A 21045-nucleotide genomic window follows, 5' to 3' on the forward strand; every position below is an offset into this window, starting at 1 on the left:
CCGAGAGGGATTTGGGGTGAGATAAACTTCCCACAGTGGGGCCAGGACTGAGGTAATAATTGAATAAGCGTGAGGTGGTGAGTAAGACACGTCAGGATGAGTCAGAGCAGCTGGAGGCAAAACCGCTGCCCTGGGGAAGGAGGAAAAAGGCTCCTCGGTGCCTCGGTTGGGACCCAACTCTTGGAGCAGCCACCAATAGGTTTTCTAGGGGAAAAAGGGCTTCCCGGGGGCTGTGCGGGGTTCAGGTCACCCCAAACCCCGCTGCCCCCAGCTCTGGGTACCTGCAGCTTCCCCTGGAAGATGTGAATTTATTTGCTGCTGTGTTATGTGAGTTGTACGTTCCTAATGTACTGGGGGTGTGCTGGTGCTGTCTCACTGCGCTTCTGTTGGATTTCCCGCTTCCTTTAATTTCTGTATCCATTCGTTTGGCTGCTGCTCTCAGCAGAGATGCCTCTATGGGGAGCAGAAGAAATCAAGCCTTTATTTTTAGAAACTGCCAGAAGAGTTCAACCCGAGGCAAACACAATGACTTCAGGTCGCACGCAGGCTTCTGAGAAGCAAAGAAGACGTATTTTCTAAATAGCAAATGCCCTGAAAACCAATGCCGTGAAGCCACTGTGTAGTAAGAGCATCACTCAACCATTTGAAGAGTACATTTAATTGCCCTGGTGGTGCTGGCTGCTCCGGACCCCCTGCTGCTGGACCCAGCGCAGAATGTGTCCTGTGTCACCCTGTCCCCTTGCAGGGGGACCCGAGCGGCCGCTGCTGCTCCTGGCACAGCCCCTCCGCCTCTTCTCTGCCCTCTGGGGTGTTTTTCTGCTTGAAGGGGCCTCCCAGATGCTATTCCTGGACCAGTTTTAGGGCATTTGTTGCCCGAAGCTTCTGCTGGGTTGTTTCTGGAGTGCTCGTGGCTGGGGAAGAGGAGAGAGAGAGGCTGCTCGCTTGAAAGCTTTCACTCTATAATTAAGCTGAACAAGAGACTCTGAGCTAAATCTCTGTTTCTCTCGCAGTGCCTGAGCAAACACAAAGAGGAGGAAAGGACTGAACCAGACAATTAAAGCAAGCAATAAAATCGCACAGAGAGGTCCGTGGAACGATCTTTTCCTCGCCCCCAACAAGTGCCACATGCCCTGTGTATAAATAGCAGCTGCCCAGACTTGCTTAATCATCCCATTGTTGCTTTATAATATTAATTAAACATTCCTCTGGGATTGTTTGCATCCTAATTAAGACGGGAACTTACAAAAGGTGGTGAAGAAACCAAACAAGTGTGTGCTGGGGGATGCACAACTCAATTTTGCTAAACTGCAACTGCGTTTTAAAAATATATATATATATATATTACAGTCACAAGAGGAATGTGGTAAAAAGCATTTTTAATAGTAAACAATGATGGGGATTGTTTGGTTAACAGTTATTGGGGACCGAGCGCGCTGTTTGCTGCAGGGGTGTCTGGAGGGAGCTGTTGGGTGCTGGAAGGGATGAGCGTCCCCCCCGCCAGCGAGACATCGGGGAACCGTCCCTGGCAGAAACCCACCCATATCAAAGGGCCAATTAATCCGCAGCTGCTCGGCAAGGGGGGACGGGGACGGCGGGACACAAGGAGCTTCTTGAATGGCGTTCAGCCGCCCCACGCGAGCGGCAGCTGGGGCTGCGGCATCGCCGGAGGAATCGGTAAATCCGGGCAGGTGGGAGCGCAGGGACGGCAGGAACATGTCTGCAACCACAGCCCTGTGTGAGAATATGTTACTGCAGCGAGATCTGGAATATTGTGCCCAGTGGTGGCCCCTCAGTTCCAGCAGGACAGGGAACTGCTGGAGAGAGTCCAGCGCAGCCACCAAGATGCTGCAGGGAGTGGAGCATCTCCCGTGTGAGGAAAGGCTGAGGGAGCTGGGGCTCTGGAGCTGGACAAGAGGAGACTGAGGGGGGACTCATTCATGGGGATCAATATGGAAAGCAGAAGTGTCAGGAGGATGGAGCCAGGCTCTTCTCGGTGACAACCAGTGATCGGACAAGGGGCAATGGGTACAAACTGGAACACAGGAGGTTCCACTTAAATATGAGAAGAAACTTGTTCCCGGTGAGGGTGGCAGAGCCTGGCCCAGGCTGCCCAGGGGGGTTGTGGAGTCTCCTTCTGTGCAGACATTCCAACCCGCCTGGACACCTTCCTGTGTAACCTCATCTGGGTGTTCCTGCTCCATGGGGGGATTGCACTGGATGAGCTTTCCAGGGCCCTTCAACCCCTGACATTCTGGGATTCTGTGATCCGGGTGTCTCTGACCTCTCCAGTGCTGGTGGAGGAACCGTCCCGAGCCTCTGCCCAGCTGGAGGAATCTTGCCCAGCGTACAGAACCAGCGCGGTCCCGTCCCCCTGCCCGCCTGGCGCTCGTCCTCCCCGCTTCTCCTTTCCTGGAGCCAGGAAGACTCGAGCACATTGTTCCCAGCTCAGACTCATGCACCCTGCAGGGATGTACTGTGAATTACTTCCCAAATTATGTGAGTAATTAAAATCAATGAGAGGTTATCCTGTTAAATAACATAATTAGATGAGCGTAGCGAGCAAGATGAGTGCAATAGCGTTTTTGTTCTCCTGCCTGGAGACAGCTTTTAACTCTTTCCCTCTAGTCTCTTCCCTGGCAAAGGGCTCCTCGCTGTGCTGATGGCTGTGCAAAAATCCTGAGACCTGGTAGGTGTATTTTGGGATTTCCAAAGCCTCCCCCTGCTTCCTTCAGTGTTTCTTCCAGCCATGGGATTTTCCTTCCCGTCAGTCTCCATCCCTGTGTTATATGGGGGACGCTGGCAATGCTGTAATTGAAGCCCGTGAGCATCTGAAACTCAGAGAAAATCGAGTTGATTATCCACTTTAATTGAAGACCAGGGCAAATGAAAATATGTCTCATGTGGTGCCGCACTCCAGCAAACTGAATTGTAAACACAGGGCCCCACGGAGCGGAAATGAGAATTGATCTCGGCGTGCATAATGGATTGTCTGGCAAGGTGCAGCCGCAGGTAACCCCGTTTCAGAGCAGCCTCCCAGGCCCTTTTCCACCCCCTAAACCCAGATGTGGGGCAGGACAACCGGCACCAGCGCGAGCTCGGCCTGGACCAGCCGCCTGAACCCGAGTGCTCCGTGTACAAACATGTACATTCACACAGGCTCTGTGGGCTTAACACATTGTCTTGATTCCAGAGGCAACAAGGTGTCTCAGATCCAAGTGCTAAGAGTAATTTTTGTTCTATTTCTGCTCGTTTCAGGGCAGGGACTGAAGCCTCAGGCCATTAAGTGATACAAGCGGACAGGTCGCTCCAGCGCTATCAGCTCCAGGGAGGCTCCATAAGGGTAAAGGCATCTGGCCAGATGGCTCTCATTGCAGGGCTGGGATCTAAATAATTAATTTATAGTATTGTGTTCATGACTTTGCTGTCTCCCAAAGGAAGCGCTGAGAAGTCCTTAACTTGGCGCTTATTTTTTCCAGCTGCAATGTACAAGGAGATGCGAGCCCATGCATTCTGGTTTGGTTTTCCTTTTAAGCGTGTTTGTGATTTTTCCAAGGTAGCGAATTGTCGCAAAGACGCGTCACATCTAATTACACTTGTCACATTAAATCATATTATAGCAAAAAACCTGAATCCCTGCTGGGAACATAATCCCCTGAGTAGGGATAGGAGGAGATGTACCTTTGACGTGCTGCAGGAGTGACAGGTTGTTCCAGAAGAGATTGAAACGCACACAAAAAGGGCAGGAGCGTCGCCATCGAGCTCTTGCCGCGTGTCCCTCCTGCCCGGGTGACACCAGCGCCCGCTCGGCGGGGACGTCGGAGGAATCGCCCTCCGGGTGTTTGTAAAAAACGCTGTTTTGCTGTTTTACAGGCAGGGTGAGAGGGTCTTATCCTGTCCATCTTCAGAGTGATTTACAGGTCCCATAAAACCTCTGCAGAAGGGGGATTTTTGCTCGACTTTTCCTGGCAATGCATCTTATCTCCAGTGAATTTCCCAAGACTCTGTTTGTAGCTGCAAGTAGAGTGTTTGTTTCCATTCATTTCATGAGACACCTTAAAAAGGCAAATCACATCTATATTCAGTGAAAAGCTCAGTTACCGTTGCTAACATCAATGAAATATTTGAAAACTGGGTGAGCTGTAAATAGAAAGACCCTCTCTTTAGTTCTTTTAAATCCGGAGGACCCGATCTCTTGCTTTTTAGAAGCAGAGCTCCATTCAGGCTACAGGAAACCCGGTACAAAGCCGAGCACGAGCGGTTTGCACACAATTAGCATGAGCGCATGCAGATCAGGCAGCTGCGTGCACAAGCGCCTGGCTGGCTGCCTTTGGGTGCAAACGCCCAGTAATTGGTCTGGAACAGAATGAAGAGATGAGGAGGGGGAGAGTCTGCGCGGGCAGCTCGGGAGAGCGGCAGCTGAGTCACCCCAATGGGGCCGAACACCAGCAGCACCCTCGGAGCCGCGCAGGGTTCTGTGAGCTGGGCTCTGCAGGGACAGGGGTTGTGGTGGCTCTGGGGAGCTGAGCTGCTCTGTTTGTCCTCTCAAGGGTGAGGGAGAGACCATGTCCCCCAGGTCCCCGGACACTTTTCCCGGATGTGTTTAGCAGGGTGGGTGTGCTCAGAGAGCTTGTTCTTCGCCATGTTACACCACAGCCTCTGCCCACGCTGCTGGCAACGCTGCTACCAAACGGTGAATTAACCGGGACCTCATTTCATGCTGCCCATCAGAGGGACCTGGTGCTGCAAACCTTCAGTCCGGAGCAGAGGTGAAAGATGCTCTGCAATGTTCCTGCTCTCTGGAGACACGCGGTCACTCCCCTGAGAGGCTTTTTCAGCCCCAGAGGATTGTTACAGACCATAGATACAGACCAAAATACAGTGTGGGAGCCTGGAGGAGACCAGGGGAGACCTTCTGATCTCTGAACTGCCTGAAAGGAGCTTGGAGCCAGGGGGGTCGGGCTCTGCTCCCCAAGAACAAGCGCCAGGAGCAGAGGAAACGGCCTCAGGTTGCACCAGGGGAGGTTGAGGTTGGATGTGGGGAACAATTTCTTCCCCAAAGGGCTGTGGGGCATTGGAACAGGCTGCCCAGGGCAGTGCTGGAGTCACCATCCCTGGAGGGTTGGACAGACGGACATGAGGTTCTCAGGACATGGGGCAGTGCCAGGGGTGGGGAGCGGTTGGACTCAATCTTGAGGGTCTCTTGCAACCAAAATGATTCTGTGATTCAATTATGCTAACCAGGCAAAGTGAGGTCGCTGTTAGCATATGCATTTAAGAATAAAGCAACCGCTTCATTGGGCAACAGCTTATCTGAGGCCCGGAGTCTCCTCCCGGTGTCCCCTGTGCCCCCGCCAGCCCCCAGCCAGGCTCTGCCTCCCCGCAGCCATCACCGCCCAGCAAAGGGACTAATTAAACCTGACAGAATGTCACGTTCGTTATCTCGAGGCTCGAAATGTCCCTCCCTCTGTTCCCGCGCCGAGGCTGCAGCCGCATCCAGCCCCGTCCCCCCCATGCCGGGGCCGGGTGGGCTTTGGTGTGAAGGATGGAGGAGGGTGCGCAGGGACCCCTCAGCCCCCCGTCTGGGTCCTGGAGCTTATCCCGTGGGATTGAAGGCTGTTTATAGCACATCGGGAAGTGCTTTCTGTATTAACCTCCAGCCGGCCCAAGGTGGGACCGACACAGGATCAGGCGTTTCTTCTTTCTGGGATATTGATTTTCCCTCTTTTCGCTTTCCTGTTCAGCGAAAGCCAAGAAATCTGAGCCCAGCTCAGAGACTTTGCTCGATACCGTTATTGCAGGAAACACTCCCGAAAATCACCCAGATGAGAAGTGGCTGGAGAGGGTGAGTGCTCGACCGAGACCGACCCCCAAACAGAACCACAGCCCGGCCTCGGCAGAGGCAAATTGTTGATTAAAACTGGTTTTTATTCATGCTTTAAAACCAGCGTACAAGACACCCCGCCAGCTGGAAGAAGGTACGATTTCTTGATTAGGAATGCCACGTGGATACAAATGATCTCGGACAAAAGAGAAAGAAAACACAGCCTCATTCTGCAGAGATGCTAAAGGAAAGTGGCCCCGTTTTTAGAAGCGCTGCTTAAAGAAGTAGGAGAGATTCCGCTGCTGATTAATAATATGGTGAAGGTGATTGGGAATGTGCTGGAGTGAATAAATCAGTGCTGGGCTTTGAATAAAACAGATCTTACTTCAGCAAGGATGTGGCGGTTGGTTTCTTTCCTGCCGGACTCAGTTTGAGGGGAATTGAGGGGAAAGGGTTCAATTTGCCCAGTCTCCAGTCAGAAAGCCTTTCGGGTTCGTTGGGGGCATCAGCGCGGGTGGTTAACGGGGACAGCTGAGCAGAGTTAAGGAAGACAAGCTCTGGCCCTGGGGAGCCTCAGCAAGGCACAAGCAGGTAAATAGTAGATATAACCCGTGTCAATGGGAAAAGCAAACAGCCAGCCTGTATTTTCCTTTCCTCTTGCCCAGCATTAGCCTAAGAAGCCCTATCCCATTGTCAGAAGAATAAGCTGTGAAATGGTTTTGAAAATAAAGGCTTTTTAATTAGAAGCCCATTTGCGAGCCTTCTGGAGGCCATCTGGAAGAGTGGGGCATCCCTGTTGGTGGGGAAGGGAAAGCCCAGAGTCAGGAGCAGCTCCTGGAAAAGCGCTCTTAACGCCAAGAGCCAAATCCTCTCTATACATTAAGCCGTATGGGCCATATCCAGCACCCAGCACCACCTCCTGCCTCGGCCGCGCATCCCACGTGCACAGCGAGCAGCATCTCCCCTGCCACCAGGTGATTAATCCCTGCGGTTCGAATGAACATTATCGGTGTTAAATTAACTCTGGTGCACTTGATCCCATCTAGGCTTAACATACCCCAAAACCAGGGATTTCTAATAAATCCGGATGCCCGAGTTTCATTTGTCATCGCTGCTTTCCACAGGGCAAGTCCACGAGGGAACGTGTTTCTATCATTATTGTCCTGCGTTCAGTATTAACCATTCCTACCGCAGATGCAGAACACAGCCAGGGCCTCATTAAAGGCTGTCATTGTGCTAATTAGGTAGGTTTCATACTTAATAATCGGGAACTATTTCATGGCAGTTTCATGAAAAAAAAGAGGAGAAAAAGCCATTATAATTTCTGCAAAAGTCCCCAGAGAGGTGAAATGGTAATTCACAAATCCTATCCTGATCTATTAGCAGATCCCACTCTGGAGACGAAATTAGGTAGGATGTCTGGCTTGGCTGATACTCTTTATTATTTGAATACGTCTTAAAGAATATATATTAAATATTTTTTTATCTTAAGAACTTTGAGATGCAGCTACATTTACTTGTAATTTTCAAGTGGCTGCTTGAAGCCTAAGTCACACTGAATTTGTCACCGCAAACACCCCGGAAAATCCCATTTCGACGCAAAACATCCTTTGAAAACACACTTAAGAGGCAGAGAGAACATTGAAGCTACATTGGGCATGTGGTCAGTGCACGGTGCCCTGGGAGGGATCTGTTCCTTTGGAAAAGGAAGAAATTAAGCAAACAGGCCGGCGTTCACCCATCGCGGTCCCCGAAGCGGAGGGAGGAGCAGTGGGAGCGATTCTTTTGGGTGGGAAAGGAACACGTGGGCGGCAGCTGGGGCCAGCGCTGCCCTTTCCACGTGGAACCCCAAACAATAGCGCTTCCCCGAGCAGGGACAGAAAGGCTGGGCTTGGCAGCTGACGTGCGTGCACGGGCAGGACGACCGGCAGCTGTCGGAGCGCGCGGGGCCAGAAGCGCTTGTCCTCGGGACAAACTCCCCCCGGCTCCTCGCGAGGCCCCGTGGACGGGGGGAGCGGCACCGCGACAGCTGCTGGGGTGGGGGATCCAGCGTGTGCAATGACCATGTGTGCTGGGAAAGCGGGTTGGGGTTTGCAAGCTGGGGTTTGCACGGGTTTTACAGGGGTGGAAACGGGGGGCAAATCCCCCAGAACCGCTTTTCCCATGGAGTAGGTTTCCAATGTGCATGTTACACTCCATGTGTCCTGTATCAACATGTCCTGTTTACTGCATAATACACGGCCTCGGAGAGGTAACCACCTGCGGAAATGTCCCCGTCACTTCTCAGCCAAAGTGTTGCTGTGTCCCTGTCCCCATAGCACTCAGCCTGACCCCCTCCTGCCGCCCACCCCGCAGCCCGGCTGAGGGCAATCACAATTAGAATCAATGCTCCTGACAACCTTAAAAAGCCCCTGGTGTGGGTGCTCAGCTCCCTAGATTCTCCGCACCCAGCATCCTGCTCATGGGGGTGACACAGGGCACAGGACACTGTCACCGAGCTGCTGTGCTGGCCCGGCTGGGTTCCCTGCGTGGGCAGCGTGGACACCCTGGGGTGAGGACACGGTCTCCAGAGACTAAGATTGGTGCAGGAAAAGCTGTTGCTCTTACTATTGTGCTGCTGCTTATAGAAAACTCTTTCTTTGCGGAAAGGTTGGTGGGAGCTGGGAGGGTGTATTTGTAACAAACAGGATGAATTACTGATAAAAGAGGAAGAAAACCAAGTGCTTTAGAAAACAGCCTTTTGGCATTCAGAGAAATGAAGAAAGGGGGAAAACAACCAGATCTAAAGCCGGTGAGGAGGAAAAACAAAAACTTGCTTGCAACTCGGGTTCCTGAAAAAGTGCTGAGCGCAGCTTGCAGATGCTGACCCACTCCTCTCCTTGTATGGGCAGAAACAGGGCTTGTCGTGTGCCTATATTTAATTTGCAAGGGGGAAAAACCTCTCCCTCCATGCCTGTGTTCCGCTGACCTCTCTGCCTTGGGAAGTTACAACAGGAATAGAATTGCATGTTTAAAAGAAAAAAATACTCCTGCTCGCACATCAACCCTTCCTAAACTTGGAGTGAGAGGAACAGGTTTTTGCAACATAACACTGCGGCGCACACGGAGCATCTGGTGAGAGTCCCGGCTAATGGAAACGGGGCAGCAATGCGACTGCAATGTGCTGGGGCTCTGGGGACTCGGCTCCATCACAATGAACTCCTGGGGACAACAAGGAGGGGACCGTGGCAGGACCCCCCCCATGGGCTGGGGGCTGCACAGCTCCAAGCCCCTTCCCGCTGCAGCAGTTTCTCCCCCAAAACGTTTCTCCCTCTGCCTTTCCCCGTGCTGGGGGAAGAAGATGGACATGAAGTGACACCCAAAGGCTGTCGGGGTCGTGGTGGGACCCTGGCAGGGACCTCTGTCTGCAGCTGCGATCTCTAATTTCTCCTGGAATGGAAACTCTCCTGGCCGCTCCCCAAACTGCCCAGTCCCGGCTGGAACACAACCCGCCCGCATTCCCAGCCCTGGCTCTGACCCCCCCAGCTGCGACTTTTGTTCTTGCTCGGCTGGGTTTTCACGATGGTGAAAAGCAGGACTGAGGGTGGCCCGGGGATGGAGACGGCCCCATGGCTTGTGGAGGCTGATGCCACTTTATTGGTAACTCTCGGAGTGCTGGACACTGAAGAACTTGGTTCTGTCAAGAGAAAGTTTGTACACAACAGCAACAGGGGAGAAAACAACAATAAACATCTGTTGCAACTTTGTATCTCAGTGCATCCTCAACAATAGGTTTTTGTGACATTGTATCTGGTGCGACCAGCGGGGAGAGAAGCAAAACCCGCTGAGAGCTTGAGGGTCAGGGACTTCTACAAAAGGAGCCTTTTGTCCTACTGGTTTAACTGGTGGGGGAAGGAGAGATGCTGGGAGCATGGCAGAGATGCAGTCCAGGGGGAAAACCCCACAGCTGAAATGCAACAAAGTTGGGGTTCAACACCCCCACTTAGCAATTGTTCAAGTCTTATAAATTCGAACTTCTTTCTTTCAATTTAAATAACAAGTGCTTCAGGTACAACGCTTGAATTGCCTGGTTTTTAACCCAGTTGAAGTGCACACAAGCAGGAATAGATTTTTTCTTAAAAAACTATATATTTGCACACTCATACACACACATGCACACAGTGAATTTTGTGCTGCAGCTGTCGCAATGGGCCTGAAGCGGCTGTTGTAAAACAGGCTCCAGGAGCTGGTGGCAACTGTAAAGCTGCTAAAGATTCTGATTAATTTTGCAAATATCGGTCCCTATTAAGCCTCCCCAGGTGGAAGATGCTCCTGGTAGGTGACCGAAACCCACGACATGTCTTGCACCTCAGTCCAGAGCTTAGAGGTCTCCTGAAAAGAATATGGCCTCCAGCTCCTCTCCGGTGTGAGATGCTCGACAGAGCTGAGGACACAGACAAACTCAGACCCAAACAGCTGTATTGATGTCAAATCCAGACTGGGTGTAGTCTATGGTCTCGTGGACTTTCTTAGTGCCAGGTTTGGTTTTGTCGCTGTTGCTTTCCACCTTCGGGCACCTCTCTGCTTTGCTGTGATGGCTCTGGATGTTCCCGTGAAGTGGGAAGTAAAATGTCCCCTTGAGTTTGTTCATCTTTTTGGGTCTCTTGGAAATTTCGGGCTGTTTGTCTTCAGGCGGAAGCCAGCAAGGTTTCTCCTTGAGGAGCCTGTCTCGGTCTGGCCGAACGCTCCTCAGGAACTTCTTGAAGATGTTGGCCGTGAGGGAGAACTTCCTGCAGAGCTCCTGCGATCTGCTCATGGACAGGGACCCCTCGCTCTTCTCCCCCTTCTTATCCAGCTCGGGCAGATCCAACCAGTTCCCAACCAAGTCTGCAAAGATGTTATCCCCCAGGACCAGCGGCTGCCGATTCCTGCTCTGGGACATGAGGGACGATGTCCAGTCGTGGCCATCGTCACAGCCCGGGCACTCCTGGCACGACAGCCACCCCCCAGCTGTGCCCTGGCTGCTGGGCTCCAGTGTCCTGGGGCGGACGTGCTCCACTCTGGAAGCGGAGGAATGTCCTTGTGGGTGGCAAACACCCTCACCGCAGAAGCTCCTGAAGGAGGACGGGGTGTCCCCAAGGTGGGAGCGCTGGGGGAGCGCAGCGGGATGGGACGAACCCAGCGGCCGTGGCCCGGCACACAGGAGGGACGTGGGGCCGTGCTCCTCCAGCGATGCCTCGTCCTGCCGGCCCCCGGGCTCATCTCTGCCGCTTCGGCAGCACCGGTGCTGCCCGGTGCCAGGAACGGCGCCTCGGCTCCCCGAGATGTCCAACTGCTCCAAAGCTGTCTGCACCTGGAGGAGTTTCAGCTCCTGCAGGGCGCCCATCATGCAGTTCATCTGCTCGTGCAGCCCGTCCCCGACCTCCTTCATGGAGAGCTGTGGAGAAAGAGCCACACATCGGGTCAGCGTCCCCAAAGAGCAGGAGAGCTGGCTGAGCAGCTTTCTGCAGCATCACCTCTTCCTACTCACTACACATCAGAGGCATCCTACCTGTGCTACATCCATTTCATGCAACAGCAATTGGATTGTCCTTAGATTGTTCTAGGAGTTTCCACCTAGGAATAAGAGGAGCTGACGGAAGGAGTGGAGTTTTTTTTTGACCTGACAACAAAAATAAGTAGTATGAGTTTCTTTTAATTGCTTGGCAGAAACCCAAGGTGCAGAGCTATGAATGGTTTTGGCTGCTGCCAGTTCCAGCATTTTCTTCTGCTTTTGTCTTTTGTGCCCTGTAACTGACTGAAATCAGTAGTCAGAATAACGAACACAAGTGCCTTCCATCTTCTTCCTTTACCTACAGTGCTAAAGTAAATTAAAAACAAACCCCAATAAGATCCGCATTGTTACTGTAGAACATGTCTCTAGATCTTAATACCCCCATTACAGACACCTCTCAGTAGAGGACAATCAAAGACATTTCAATGTGCTCGAAATTTTGTACAAAGCAACCGAAAGTGCTAAAATTACTTACATTAAACCAGCAGTCTCCTTGATTCCCAAGCTAACACCTTTAGTAGCCGTTCTGCTTTATCCCTGAACCTCGCTATGAAGATTTAACTTTCTACACTAGACTTAAAATAAACAGGTTATTTTCCAGAGCTTCCAAACTCCCCCTTCTTCTCTTTTGCTCTGTTGCTTTCTCTCTATCGTGTAGGATCTGGATCATATTCCCAAAGCGGCATCATAAAACAAATGGGCTATACTTTCCAACAGCTGCCACTTGGTTTCTTTTCTAATAGCAGGGAGGGGGAGCGGGAGTGGGAAGGAGAGGGCAGAACAGCAGGGGATGGCAGGGCTGGGGTGCAGACATGTCACATTGAGGTAAGGTGGTTTGCAAAAGAGATTAACACTGTCTAGGAAAAGCTTCAGCCTACGCCGTCATAAACAGTTTTAAAGGCTCGTCCCAATTTTTGTGCAGCGATAGATCTCTCTCTTATGCTCAGTTTTGCATTATCAAGCTTTACTTTTTTACATCTCCCTCATTTTTAACTAAATCCGTTCAATTTCTTGCTCTGTTTCCATTTCCGTCTGCGGATCTGCGCAGTGACAAAGAGCAGTCATTGAAAAATTGCATCCTCTAACAATCTGTCTCCATAAGTGGAAAACTCCTTAACAGTTTCTGACCACAAATCTCCACTCCAAAACCCAGAACCTGAAACTAGCCAGCAGATTATGATGATTTTTCAGAGCTTCACCCGCAAGAAACTTATTTATCACCCGGAACGAGCACGCAAGCTATGAAAATCTGTGTTTATCTTCCTGAGTGCACTATTGAGTGTCTCCAGCTATCTAATTTTTTAATGCCAGCAAATAAACCTCTACTTCTGCAGACATGCAAATAACACCCCGCTTACAGACTAACCAAGCTCCTGCATTTCCCGCACGAAACCCGGGGCCATATGCTCTACAAGCCTCAGACAAAACTATCACCTTACCTCTCCAGATTTGCTGTAATGCTTCTCGTCCTAACCTTTCTCGCCTTATTAATGGTAGTCTGCTTTATCTGGGGCTTTGCAAGAAGCTGGATTTGGAGCCAGCGTGGCCCCTCATTGGCTACTTTGCACCAAATCCCCCGGCCGGCGCGGCACGGTGACCGCGGGGAGTGACCGGGGTCCGGTGGCACAGACTGTGCTGGGCACACCCTCAGCGTCCACCTTGCTTCAATTAACTCCCCCGTGATGGGTGGGATGGTTACAGTGTGCGCCTCATCCGGCACGGCTCTATTAAGCATTAATATGTCATTGTCGGTGGGGTTGCTTCTCACAGGCAGATCAGTCTCCTCCAGACAAGACCTGAGCTCCACGAGCTCACGCTCCAGCGTTTTTCCATCTGAATATACAAGCTGCTTCTGCCAAATCCGGCACTGGCACCAGCCCGAGCCACTGGAGAAGGAGCTGCAGATGTTTTCACCCATGGAAATGCTTTCCCATAAATGACTATGAGGTTTGGACACTTCTCCCGGGGCTGAGCCGTCCCTGTCGCTGCAGAGGGGGAGAAATGGGCATTTTTGGGACGTGTCTGTGTGGTTTCAGCGACCTGCTCTGGGTAGGGACAAATCCTGCCCCAGTGTCCCTCTGGCAACGCGAATGCCACCATTGGCAAGAGAGTTTTCAAGATCCTGAAGCTTTTGGCTCTGCTTACAAACTGCTAAAATCTTGGGTTGTGCAAGTTAAACAAACAAACAAACAAACAAAATCAACACAAAAAAACCATCCCAAACCGAAGCAAACCAACCCCTCTGCTTTATCTCTTGTGCTTTGCGGTGTCTGTTTCACAGAACTGAGGAGTGGGTGAAACCCAGCCCAGAGTGAAGTCACCAACTGGTGACCCAATGGTCTGCAGGGGCTTGGATTTCATCCATTAGTAATTACCCCGTGGTAATTAAGAGGACTCACCCTGGAGAGAAAACTCTGCAGGAGGAAAAAAGACAAGTCACTCTCTCCTTTTTGCCAAGACGATCTCAGTGCTCTCAAGATCAGATTGGCTCCTCCGGGACTCTCCAGAAAAGGAACAATCTCCCGCAGAAGAGAGACCGTCACCCTGGCAAAGGTTCAGGATGGAACCGTGAGAGGGGAAATAAGAGTTTCTGCGAATAATCCAGCAGATTGGGCTGGGAGTCCAACAGCTGCTGTGACTGCGAGGGGACGGGAACGCGAGGCTGAAGGGACAGCCCTTGCAGTGCCGCTGGCTCCGCGGTCACACGCTTCACGTAGAAGGAACTGGAATTTGTGACGAACTAAAGTGCAATTTCAAACAGAGCGTGAATGTGACACAAAACCCCAGAGAGCCTGAATTTGGCACGGAGAAAGACCCTGCCTGTCCTTGCTGGGGTTATGCAAGTGACATTATGTAAACCCGGCCACCACGGGGCATCAGGAGATGTTGTGTCTTGGGCATGAGTGAGCTGTAAATCCCAAACCCGCTGTTGAATCAGCCCCACGCTCGGTTATGCTGGGGAAACGGCATCCACGGCAAAACTGGCACAGACCTTGCACATCAGCATCTCCCCTTCCCGTACCTGCTGGTCTCTGCTTGGGGAGCACAAATCAGCATTTCAAGGGACTCCGGGTGTCTAATTCGAGACGTTTTGTGCTTCAATACAAGCGGTTGTTTGGCACCTCCGCTCCCAATAAAAACCACATTAGAACCGTGACAACTTGCAGATTATATCTCCGTAAAAGCTAAAAATCAGATGCCGCAAATTGCGTCTCATTATTATTCCTGAAACTTTTGCAGTCCCTCAAACTGGCATGAAAAGGTCTTAGTTTAATGCTGAACAAGCCAACACAAGATGCCTTTTATAGCAAGACAAGTACGCGCAGGGCTGAGCGCGGTTGGGACGCGTGTGGGATTCCACGTGTGATGCTAAATGTTTATTTCTGCAGCAATTAGGCATTACCTCCAGATCAATGCTCCTGGGAGGCAAGAACAAGGCGGCTCTGGCTAAATGCTTCTCCAAAGCAAAGCTTGTTTGAACTACGGTAACGCTGAAAATAGAAGTGCGAAATTCAAAAGCTTTTCAAGCACTTTCAAATGATCCTCAAGGAATATTCAGCGTGAGGCGGGAAAACAAACCGACAAACAAATGAATGGCAAACAAATGAATGACAAACAAATGAATGACAAACACTGAGCGTCTTGCAAAACTGGCAGAGTTCAAATATGGATATTCTTTTTTCTTTACACTGTAAATCTACTGTTCTGAGTAGCAAAGGCATCCATCACTTTGTAAGCCGTACCTTTTAATGATTTCCTTAAAATACTTATTCCCAGAACTAGAACCGCAGTTGGTTTACACAGTTTATAAATCAATGATCTTCCACCGCTGATTATCACAGCAGGGGGACAACTTGCCCCACGGAACATCCTCAGCAGCTACCGGCATTTTATCAAATTCAACACCAAATACCTGAGACGTACAAATAAAAGACGCTTTCCTCATCACTTCACGGGTAAATAAGTAACTCTTTTAGCTCGCTTTGGGAACCGATGTTTTCCCATTAGCATCTCCCTTCACCGAGTTCTCGGAATTCCGCTCCCAGCCATCCCCTGAGGCACAGCTGGATTCCCAGCCCATCCGCACATCTGGCCGGCTCAGGGCTGCGGACGGGAGGAAAGGAAAAGCCCAGCGAACACCCCAGAGCTTTCAGCCGAGCACAGAGAACTGAAGAGCTCTGAGTGTGTCTGTCCTAACGAGGAGGAAGACAGATGTCCAGCTCTTGGGTGGAAGAAAGGCAACAAGAGGAAGTTATTGCAGAGAGAGCAGGAAAGAACAAATGGCAAATAGCAGCTCTTAATAATAGTGCTGGTAGGCAACAGAACCAGCAGCAAACAATCGGTATTTAAAGAGGATGACATAATACAGACCTAAATTATTTTAGAACTGCTGAGCTGATCATATTGTTTCTCTGTTTTCCTTTGGGTCACTAACTAGATTAATCTTCAACACGCCAGCGATTGTGGCCGGGCACGACTCTTGGGAGCTCGCAGAGCTGCTCTCCAGCTTCATGTTGCACCTTCCTCTTCCTTCTCTTGATGGATTCCAAGGCTCACAATCTTCTTTTTGCCCTTATTGGTTTTATCACAAGAATTTCAAGTCTCTTCTTTACCTCTTGTCTTTCCAGAGTATTTTAGGTGTAAATGAGGATGTTAACTGTGAGCTCACAATTTATCTGAAAGAGGAAGGATGCTGAAACTTTACCAAAGACTTTTCTCTTCCCCCCCGATAGTTTGAATAGATCTTAAACAGGTGTTAACCATGAAAGACATGGTTCACATCACTCAATTAACCATCTTCCTAACTCAATTGCCTTACTTGCCATAGCGATGATATTGTTGTGTGCTTCCCAATCGCACTTGCTGGGTTTAAAGGCAAAGTAGGAAATCAATTCTCTACAACCAGGAAATAAACGGACCAAAAAGAGGTCCAACCTTCAGACTTTTACTCACAACCCAGGGATAAGAGAGACCACAAACCTCCATGTACAGACCAACCATTGAACATGATGTGCTGGTTTTTAGCTCAGTGGTTTTTAGTTCACTGCGGGGGGTCTGGTCTTTAACATGTAGCTGGGAGTCTCAAACAATCCACCGTCATTTTTAGGAACGTTCTCTGGAAATAAGCAAGCGGACAAAGCCCGTGGTGGCTTTTTCTCTCCGCAGGTTAGATGTGACAGGACATGCGCCGTCAAGTTACCCCTTTGCACCTTCCCTTAAGGCAACGCCAAGGAATGAGATTGTGCTATAACCACCCAAATTTCCAGTGTTATCTCACTTAAAGGCACCATTTTATCAGCAGAGGCGCAAATGGAGCTGTGTGTTCCACCTGTCAGAGCTGTGAGCGGTGACGTTATAGCCCTTGGGGTCTGTCATGTATGCCGACCCCACTGCAAATCACAAGAGCTGCTCCTTCAGAAATAACGGTAATGAAAATGCAGCGGGATTCTCTTCGAGCACGACACGGTTACTGGAATAGGATCCAGTGCGAGACAAAGAGTAAAAATAATTGGTTGTATTTTTCACTCAGACCAAATGTTCTATTCCTGCAAGATATTCATAGCAAGAAACATTGTCTACCAGGACATGAATTAATGTAAGAAGCGAGTCAGACTCTATCAGACTCAATAATGTGATGCGTTTATGATGAATGTGCAGGGAGAACATTCAAAAGTTCAAGCCGGAGCAGTGGGGTTTGCTTTAAATATCTACTTTAATACTTTTCCTCCTAGAAGAAAAAGCAACAGAAAGCCCAGAAATATCCTGGATTCCTCAAGAAAGACCAAAACATGCAAAGCAAAGCTACAACCACAGCTAACTTGAGTGTGACCCTTCGCCTGTTCCAGCCGTGCAAACCCCAAGTGCAAGATAAATCTGCCCCATGAACCCCACGGTCCCTAGCTAGATATTAGGTGATTTATTCTTATTGCAGAAGGGCCTTGAAACCCCAGTCCCATGGTAGGTAGGGTGATGTTACTCTGTATAAACGCAAACAATCCCTGTGTCAGAAATTTTCCGGAGGTAAAGCCATCTGCGGCGTGAGACACGGAAATGAAATTTCTCTCCGCTAATCCCCAAGCAAGACAATTCTTGTTAAATCTGATCTTTCAGCTGAGATAACATTCTGTAACTCGGAAAGCAGACGTCGTATTCCTGTGCCTCAGAATGATGTTTGCAGGCTCCGAATCCAGCTGATAAAGTCAAGGGGACTTTTAGCATCGGGATTAATTGCATTAACGGAAGATTCGCAAGCATATTTCACAACGGGAGGAGTGGAGAAACACAACTTACTCCAACACCAGCCCTGCATATTCTTACAAACCACATTGCATCCACAAATATCCAGAGCCTTTCCAGAGGAGGTGAACAAGGTCTTTCTGTATTTCCTGCACGCAGAGGTTGAGGTGCAGAGAGCTGGCCCAGCTTGTCCAAAACTGCTCCCCAGGCTGGGGATGAGGGCGACGGATCCGAGATCCGAGCGGCCCGGGTAGGATGAGTGGCTGTGTCAGCTGGGGCTGTCCCAGCTCTGAAACATTTGCATGTGGAAGCTTCTGAATGAATTCCAGTCAAAGGGACACCACACATGCCAGAAGCTATCGGCTTACGGTGGAAAACACACGACTGGAACGGGAGAGCTCTCACGGAGTGAAACGGGTCAGATTCGTGTTTGGGAGGCACGGCAGAGCTTTCCCAGGGAAACGGGTGCGAGCACGCCCGGCCCCACGCTCATCGGGGACTTGTCTGGCAAAGCCCGGTGTGATCTCAGCGCACAAGATGCTGGGGCACAGCAGCAGCCCAAACCCAGCACGCAATTATTTAAATACGTTTTTAACACACAAAGCAGGAGAAACAATCCGCGAATCCCACGCTGGTGGGGGATAGAGTTGCACCTTTCCTTGGGAACTGGAGCTGTGCCAACATCCGCTCTTTTTGGAGAAAATTCCCTCCTCAGAACCAGCCAAAGGCTACTGTAGTCACATTGAAGGTGACAACTGCCCCTTCCCAGATCTACAGAAATCTTTGCCACCCCGTGTGTTTCTAAATTCACAACGATGCCCTGGAACTGAGGCTCCTGTTCAGCTATACACAAGGTGGCTCATTGTCTCCATCTGGCCAAGTCCTTCCCACCATTCCTCCCGCATGATTCTTGGTTATGGTGCATTTAACATCTGGAGGCATGACCTGCCCGGTAATGAAGAAAGTGGTAAAGAAGCAGGGCCAAGAGGTTCAGTTCCCACTCACCATTCGATGCAGATGGTCCCAGCTGTCTATCGCACTGCTCTTTAGAGAAACATTCCTCTATTTTAATTACAGGCTATCTTGACAATACTGATTTTTAAAAGCTGTTATTGCCCAGGATAATCATTAATGGTTATTTTAATTAATACTGTCCTCCTACCTTCGCTAAACACAATCTACAGCTCGCTTAAGTCGCTGATGAAAGGAATTGTTTCCAATGGCGTGTGTCCCTCCAGTTGTCACTGTCACCCTGCGGGCTGTCCTGGCACGGCTGTGCCCACAACAGCCCCAAGGCTGATACCCCAAGAATCTGTTGTCCATATAAGTTTTAAGTAACAAAAATTGGGGGTTTGAGGGGAAAGAATAGGACTAGTAAAACCCAAATGTGTGAAGATCTAGGCTACTTTTGGTTGGGTCACAAGTTAGTCCTATTGAAGGTGACAACTGCCCTTTCCCAGGTTTTTAAGCCAAGCATATACAGAAATATTTGCCAGGCTAAGGTCTTGATGTATTAATACAACAAAATTGTTGCATTTTTACAATTAACAAAAGAATCTAGTGCTGCATTATAGCAAGGGTATGAACAAACCCAGAATTTTCTCATTTTAAGTATTTTTTGCTTTTCATATTGTGTGAGGGATCTGCATTCCTGTTGAATACATTCACATTCTTCAGAAGTTCTGTTGTGTGCTACAAGATAAGCACTTTTCTGACTCACAAATAAAGGTGCAATGTTTAGGCTTCTATAAAAAAATACTGCTCAGATAATGAAACTGATTTGTCTAGGAGATAAAATACAGATTTAGGAACTTTACTCTAAGCACGCTCTTCTGAAGTTACTCTTTTACCCATCTCACCTTCCAATGTATTCAGATTTTAAAGATCTTCTAGATTACACTGTACGTGTCCCGGTTTACACTTTGCATTTCATTCATCACACCCAGTGTGCAGAACACCAGTGACTCTCGTTTTCCTTTGTTATAGTTTGTCTTGCAGCTCCTCTGTTTACAAGGGCAACACGGGTAACGCCAGCGGGTTAAATGTCACCGTTTGCTGCCAGATGTGCTCAGGGCACCGCGCTGCTGCCCAAGCCCGTGTTTCCCAACCCGTGTCCCATCTGCAGGACCCACTGTCCCCACGCCACCGCCAGGCCCTGGGTACAGCTGGAACTTTGCGCCTTTGACTCAAATGGTGTCGCTTACACGCAAAACGCTTCCCGTAACCCGGGCAGGAAAGCGGTACTGTCTAGAAGCCCATTTTGCAGAACTCCAGCTTGCACAAATATCAGCTGAAATCAACATCCTGTAAGTCCAAAACTGTGAAGCTTTTGTGCATTTGGAAACTTCACCCACCCGTTTTTGCTCTGCCTTGTCTTCCCCTTTTGTTCTCATTATCTATTTATTTGAACAATGCTCAACTTCCCAGCCAGACCTACCCAGCACTGGTGCCCAATTTTGGAAAGTATCGGTTCTTGCCACCAACCCAGCCCTAGCAAGCCGTGCTGTACCAACAGCACCTTCAGGCTTGCGGACAAGCCCAAGCAAGTTCAGGGAGTGAGGTTACATCTGAACAGGCGCGGGAGCGGGGAGAAAACAGCGGTGATTTACGACAAAGGGTTTCCTATTAAAGAAGAAGTATTTTCAGAGAGGATTGGAGGTGGCGAGCGCACGCTCCCTTGATTCCCGTAAACTTATTCTTAACAGAGATTTGTACAAATGTTTCTCTGTTTCCTGATCTGTGTTTCTTTGCTTTCTGCTCTATGCTGTTATCTTTTCTTTAAAGCCTCTGCACGCCCCCAGATCCCCCCCGTGCGCTGCGTTTCGCTCTCGCAGACCGAAGCACCAGCGGCATCCGACCCGCCGGCATCCCAGTGATGCCCAAGGAGCGTGGGGACCCCGAGTTTCCCGGGCCGGCTGCAGGCTGCCGGTCACTGCCCCCCCCGAGTCCCGCGGGCTCCCCCGCCGCCTTTACCCGCGGCTGCTCCCCCCATAAAAGCGCCGAGCCCGCGGGGCTCCGGCTCCGCGCCCCGCGCAGCCACCGCGGGTCGAGCCCCGGGTGCGGGTGAGGGGACCCCAGCCTGACCCTCCGACCCCCTCCCCATCCCCTCCGAGCCCTTACCAGCTCCTGCTTGAGGCGGCGCAGGTGCTGGTCCATGGCCCCGCTCAGCGCGGCCCCGCCATGCGAGCGCTCCACCCGCGGGGCGGGGAGCGGAGCGGAGCCGGGCGGGGGCGACCGGGGGGCGGCACCGGGGGCGGCGGCTGCTGCCCGGACACAGCCCGGCCCGAGCTGCCCGGCCGGGAAAGCGCTTTGAGAGGCGGGTCTGGGAGCGATGGGGAGGGGATGGGGAGGGTCCCATGTTCCCCCCCTACCCGCGGCTCCGGGATTTGGTAGTCCCGGTCTAAACGGTCAGAGGCTTCTTGCATGGAAGCCAAACCAAAGGCAAACCCTCGTT

At 50.7% G+C, this 21045-nt stretch overlaps 1 protein-coding gene across 2 annotated transcripts; it reads right to left on the reverse strand.

Annotated features, from left to right (window-relative positions):
* Positions 1 to 9470: 9470 nt before the first annotated feature.
* INKA2 (inka box actin regulator 2) lies at positions 9471 to 20828 on the reverse strand. 2 transcript variants are annotated; one of them, XM_082069086.1, is made up of 2 exons: positions 20712 to 20828; positions 9471 to 11237 (listed from the first exon to the last, which is right to left on the reverse strand). In XM_082069086.1, exons 1-2 carry the CDS (start codon positions 20745 to 20747, stop codon positions 10263 to 10265), a joined length of 1011 nt encoding a protein of 336 aa, XP_081925212.1. In that variant the 5' UTR covers positions 20748 to 20828; the 3' UTR covers positions 9471 to 10262. The 2 variants fall into 2 exon arrangements, with proteins under 2 accessions (XP_081925212.1, XP_081925213.1); XM_082069087.1 differs by lacking the exon at positions 20712 to 20828 and adding an exon at positions 11352 to 11401.
* Between the last annotated feature and the right edge of the window lie 217 nt (positions 20829 to 21045).

Source organism: Streptopelia decaocto (genome assembly GCF_964273445.1).
Source record: "Streptopelia decaocto genome assembly, chromosome: 19".
NCBI classification, from domain to species: domain Eukaryota; kingdom Metazoa; phylum Chordata; class Aves; order Columbiformes; family Columbidae; genus Streptopelia; species Streptopelia decaocto.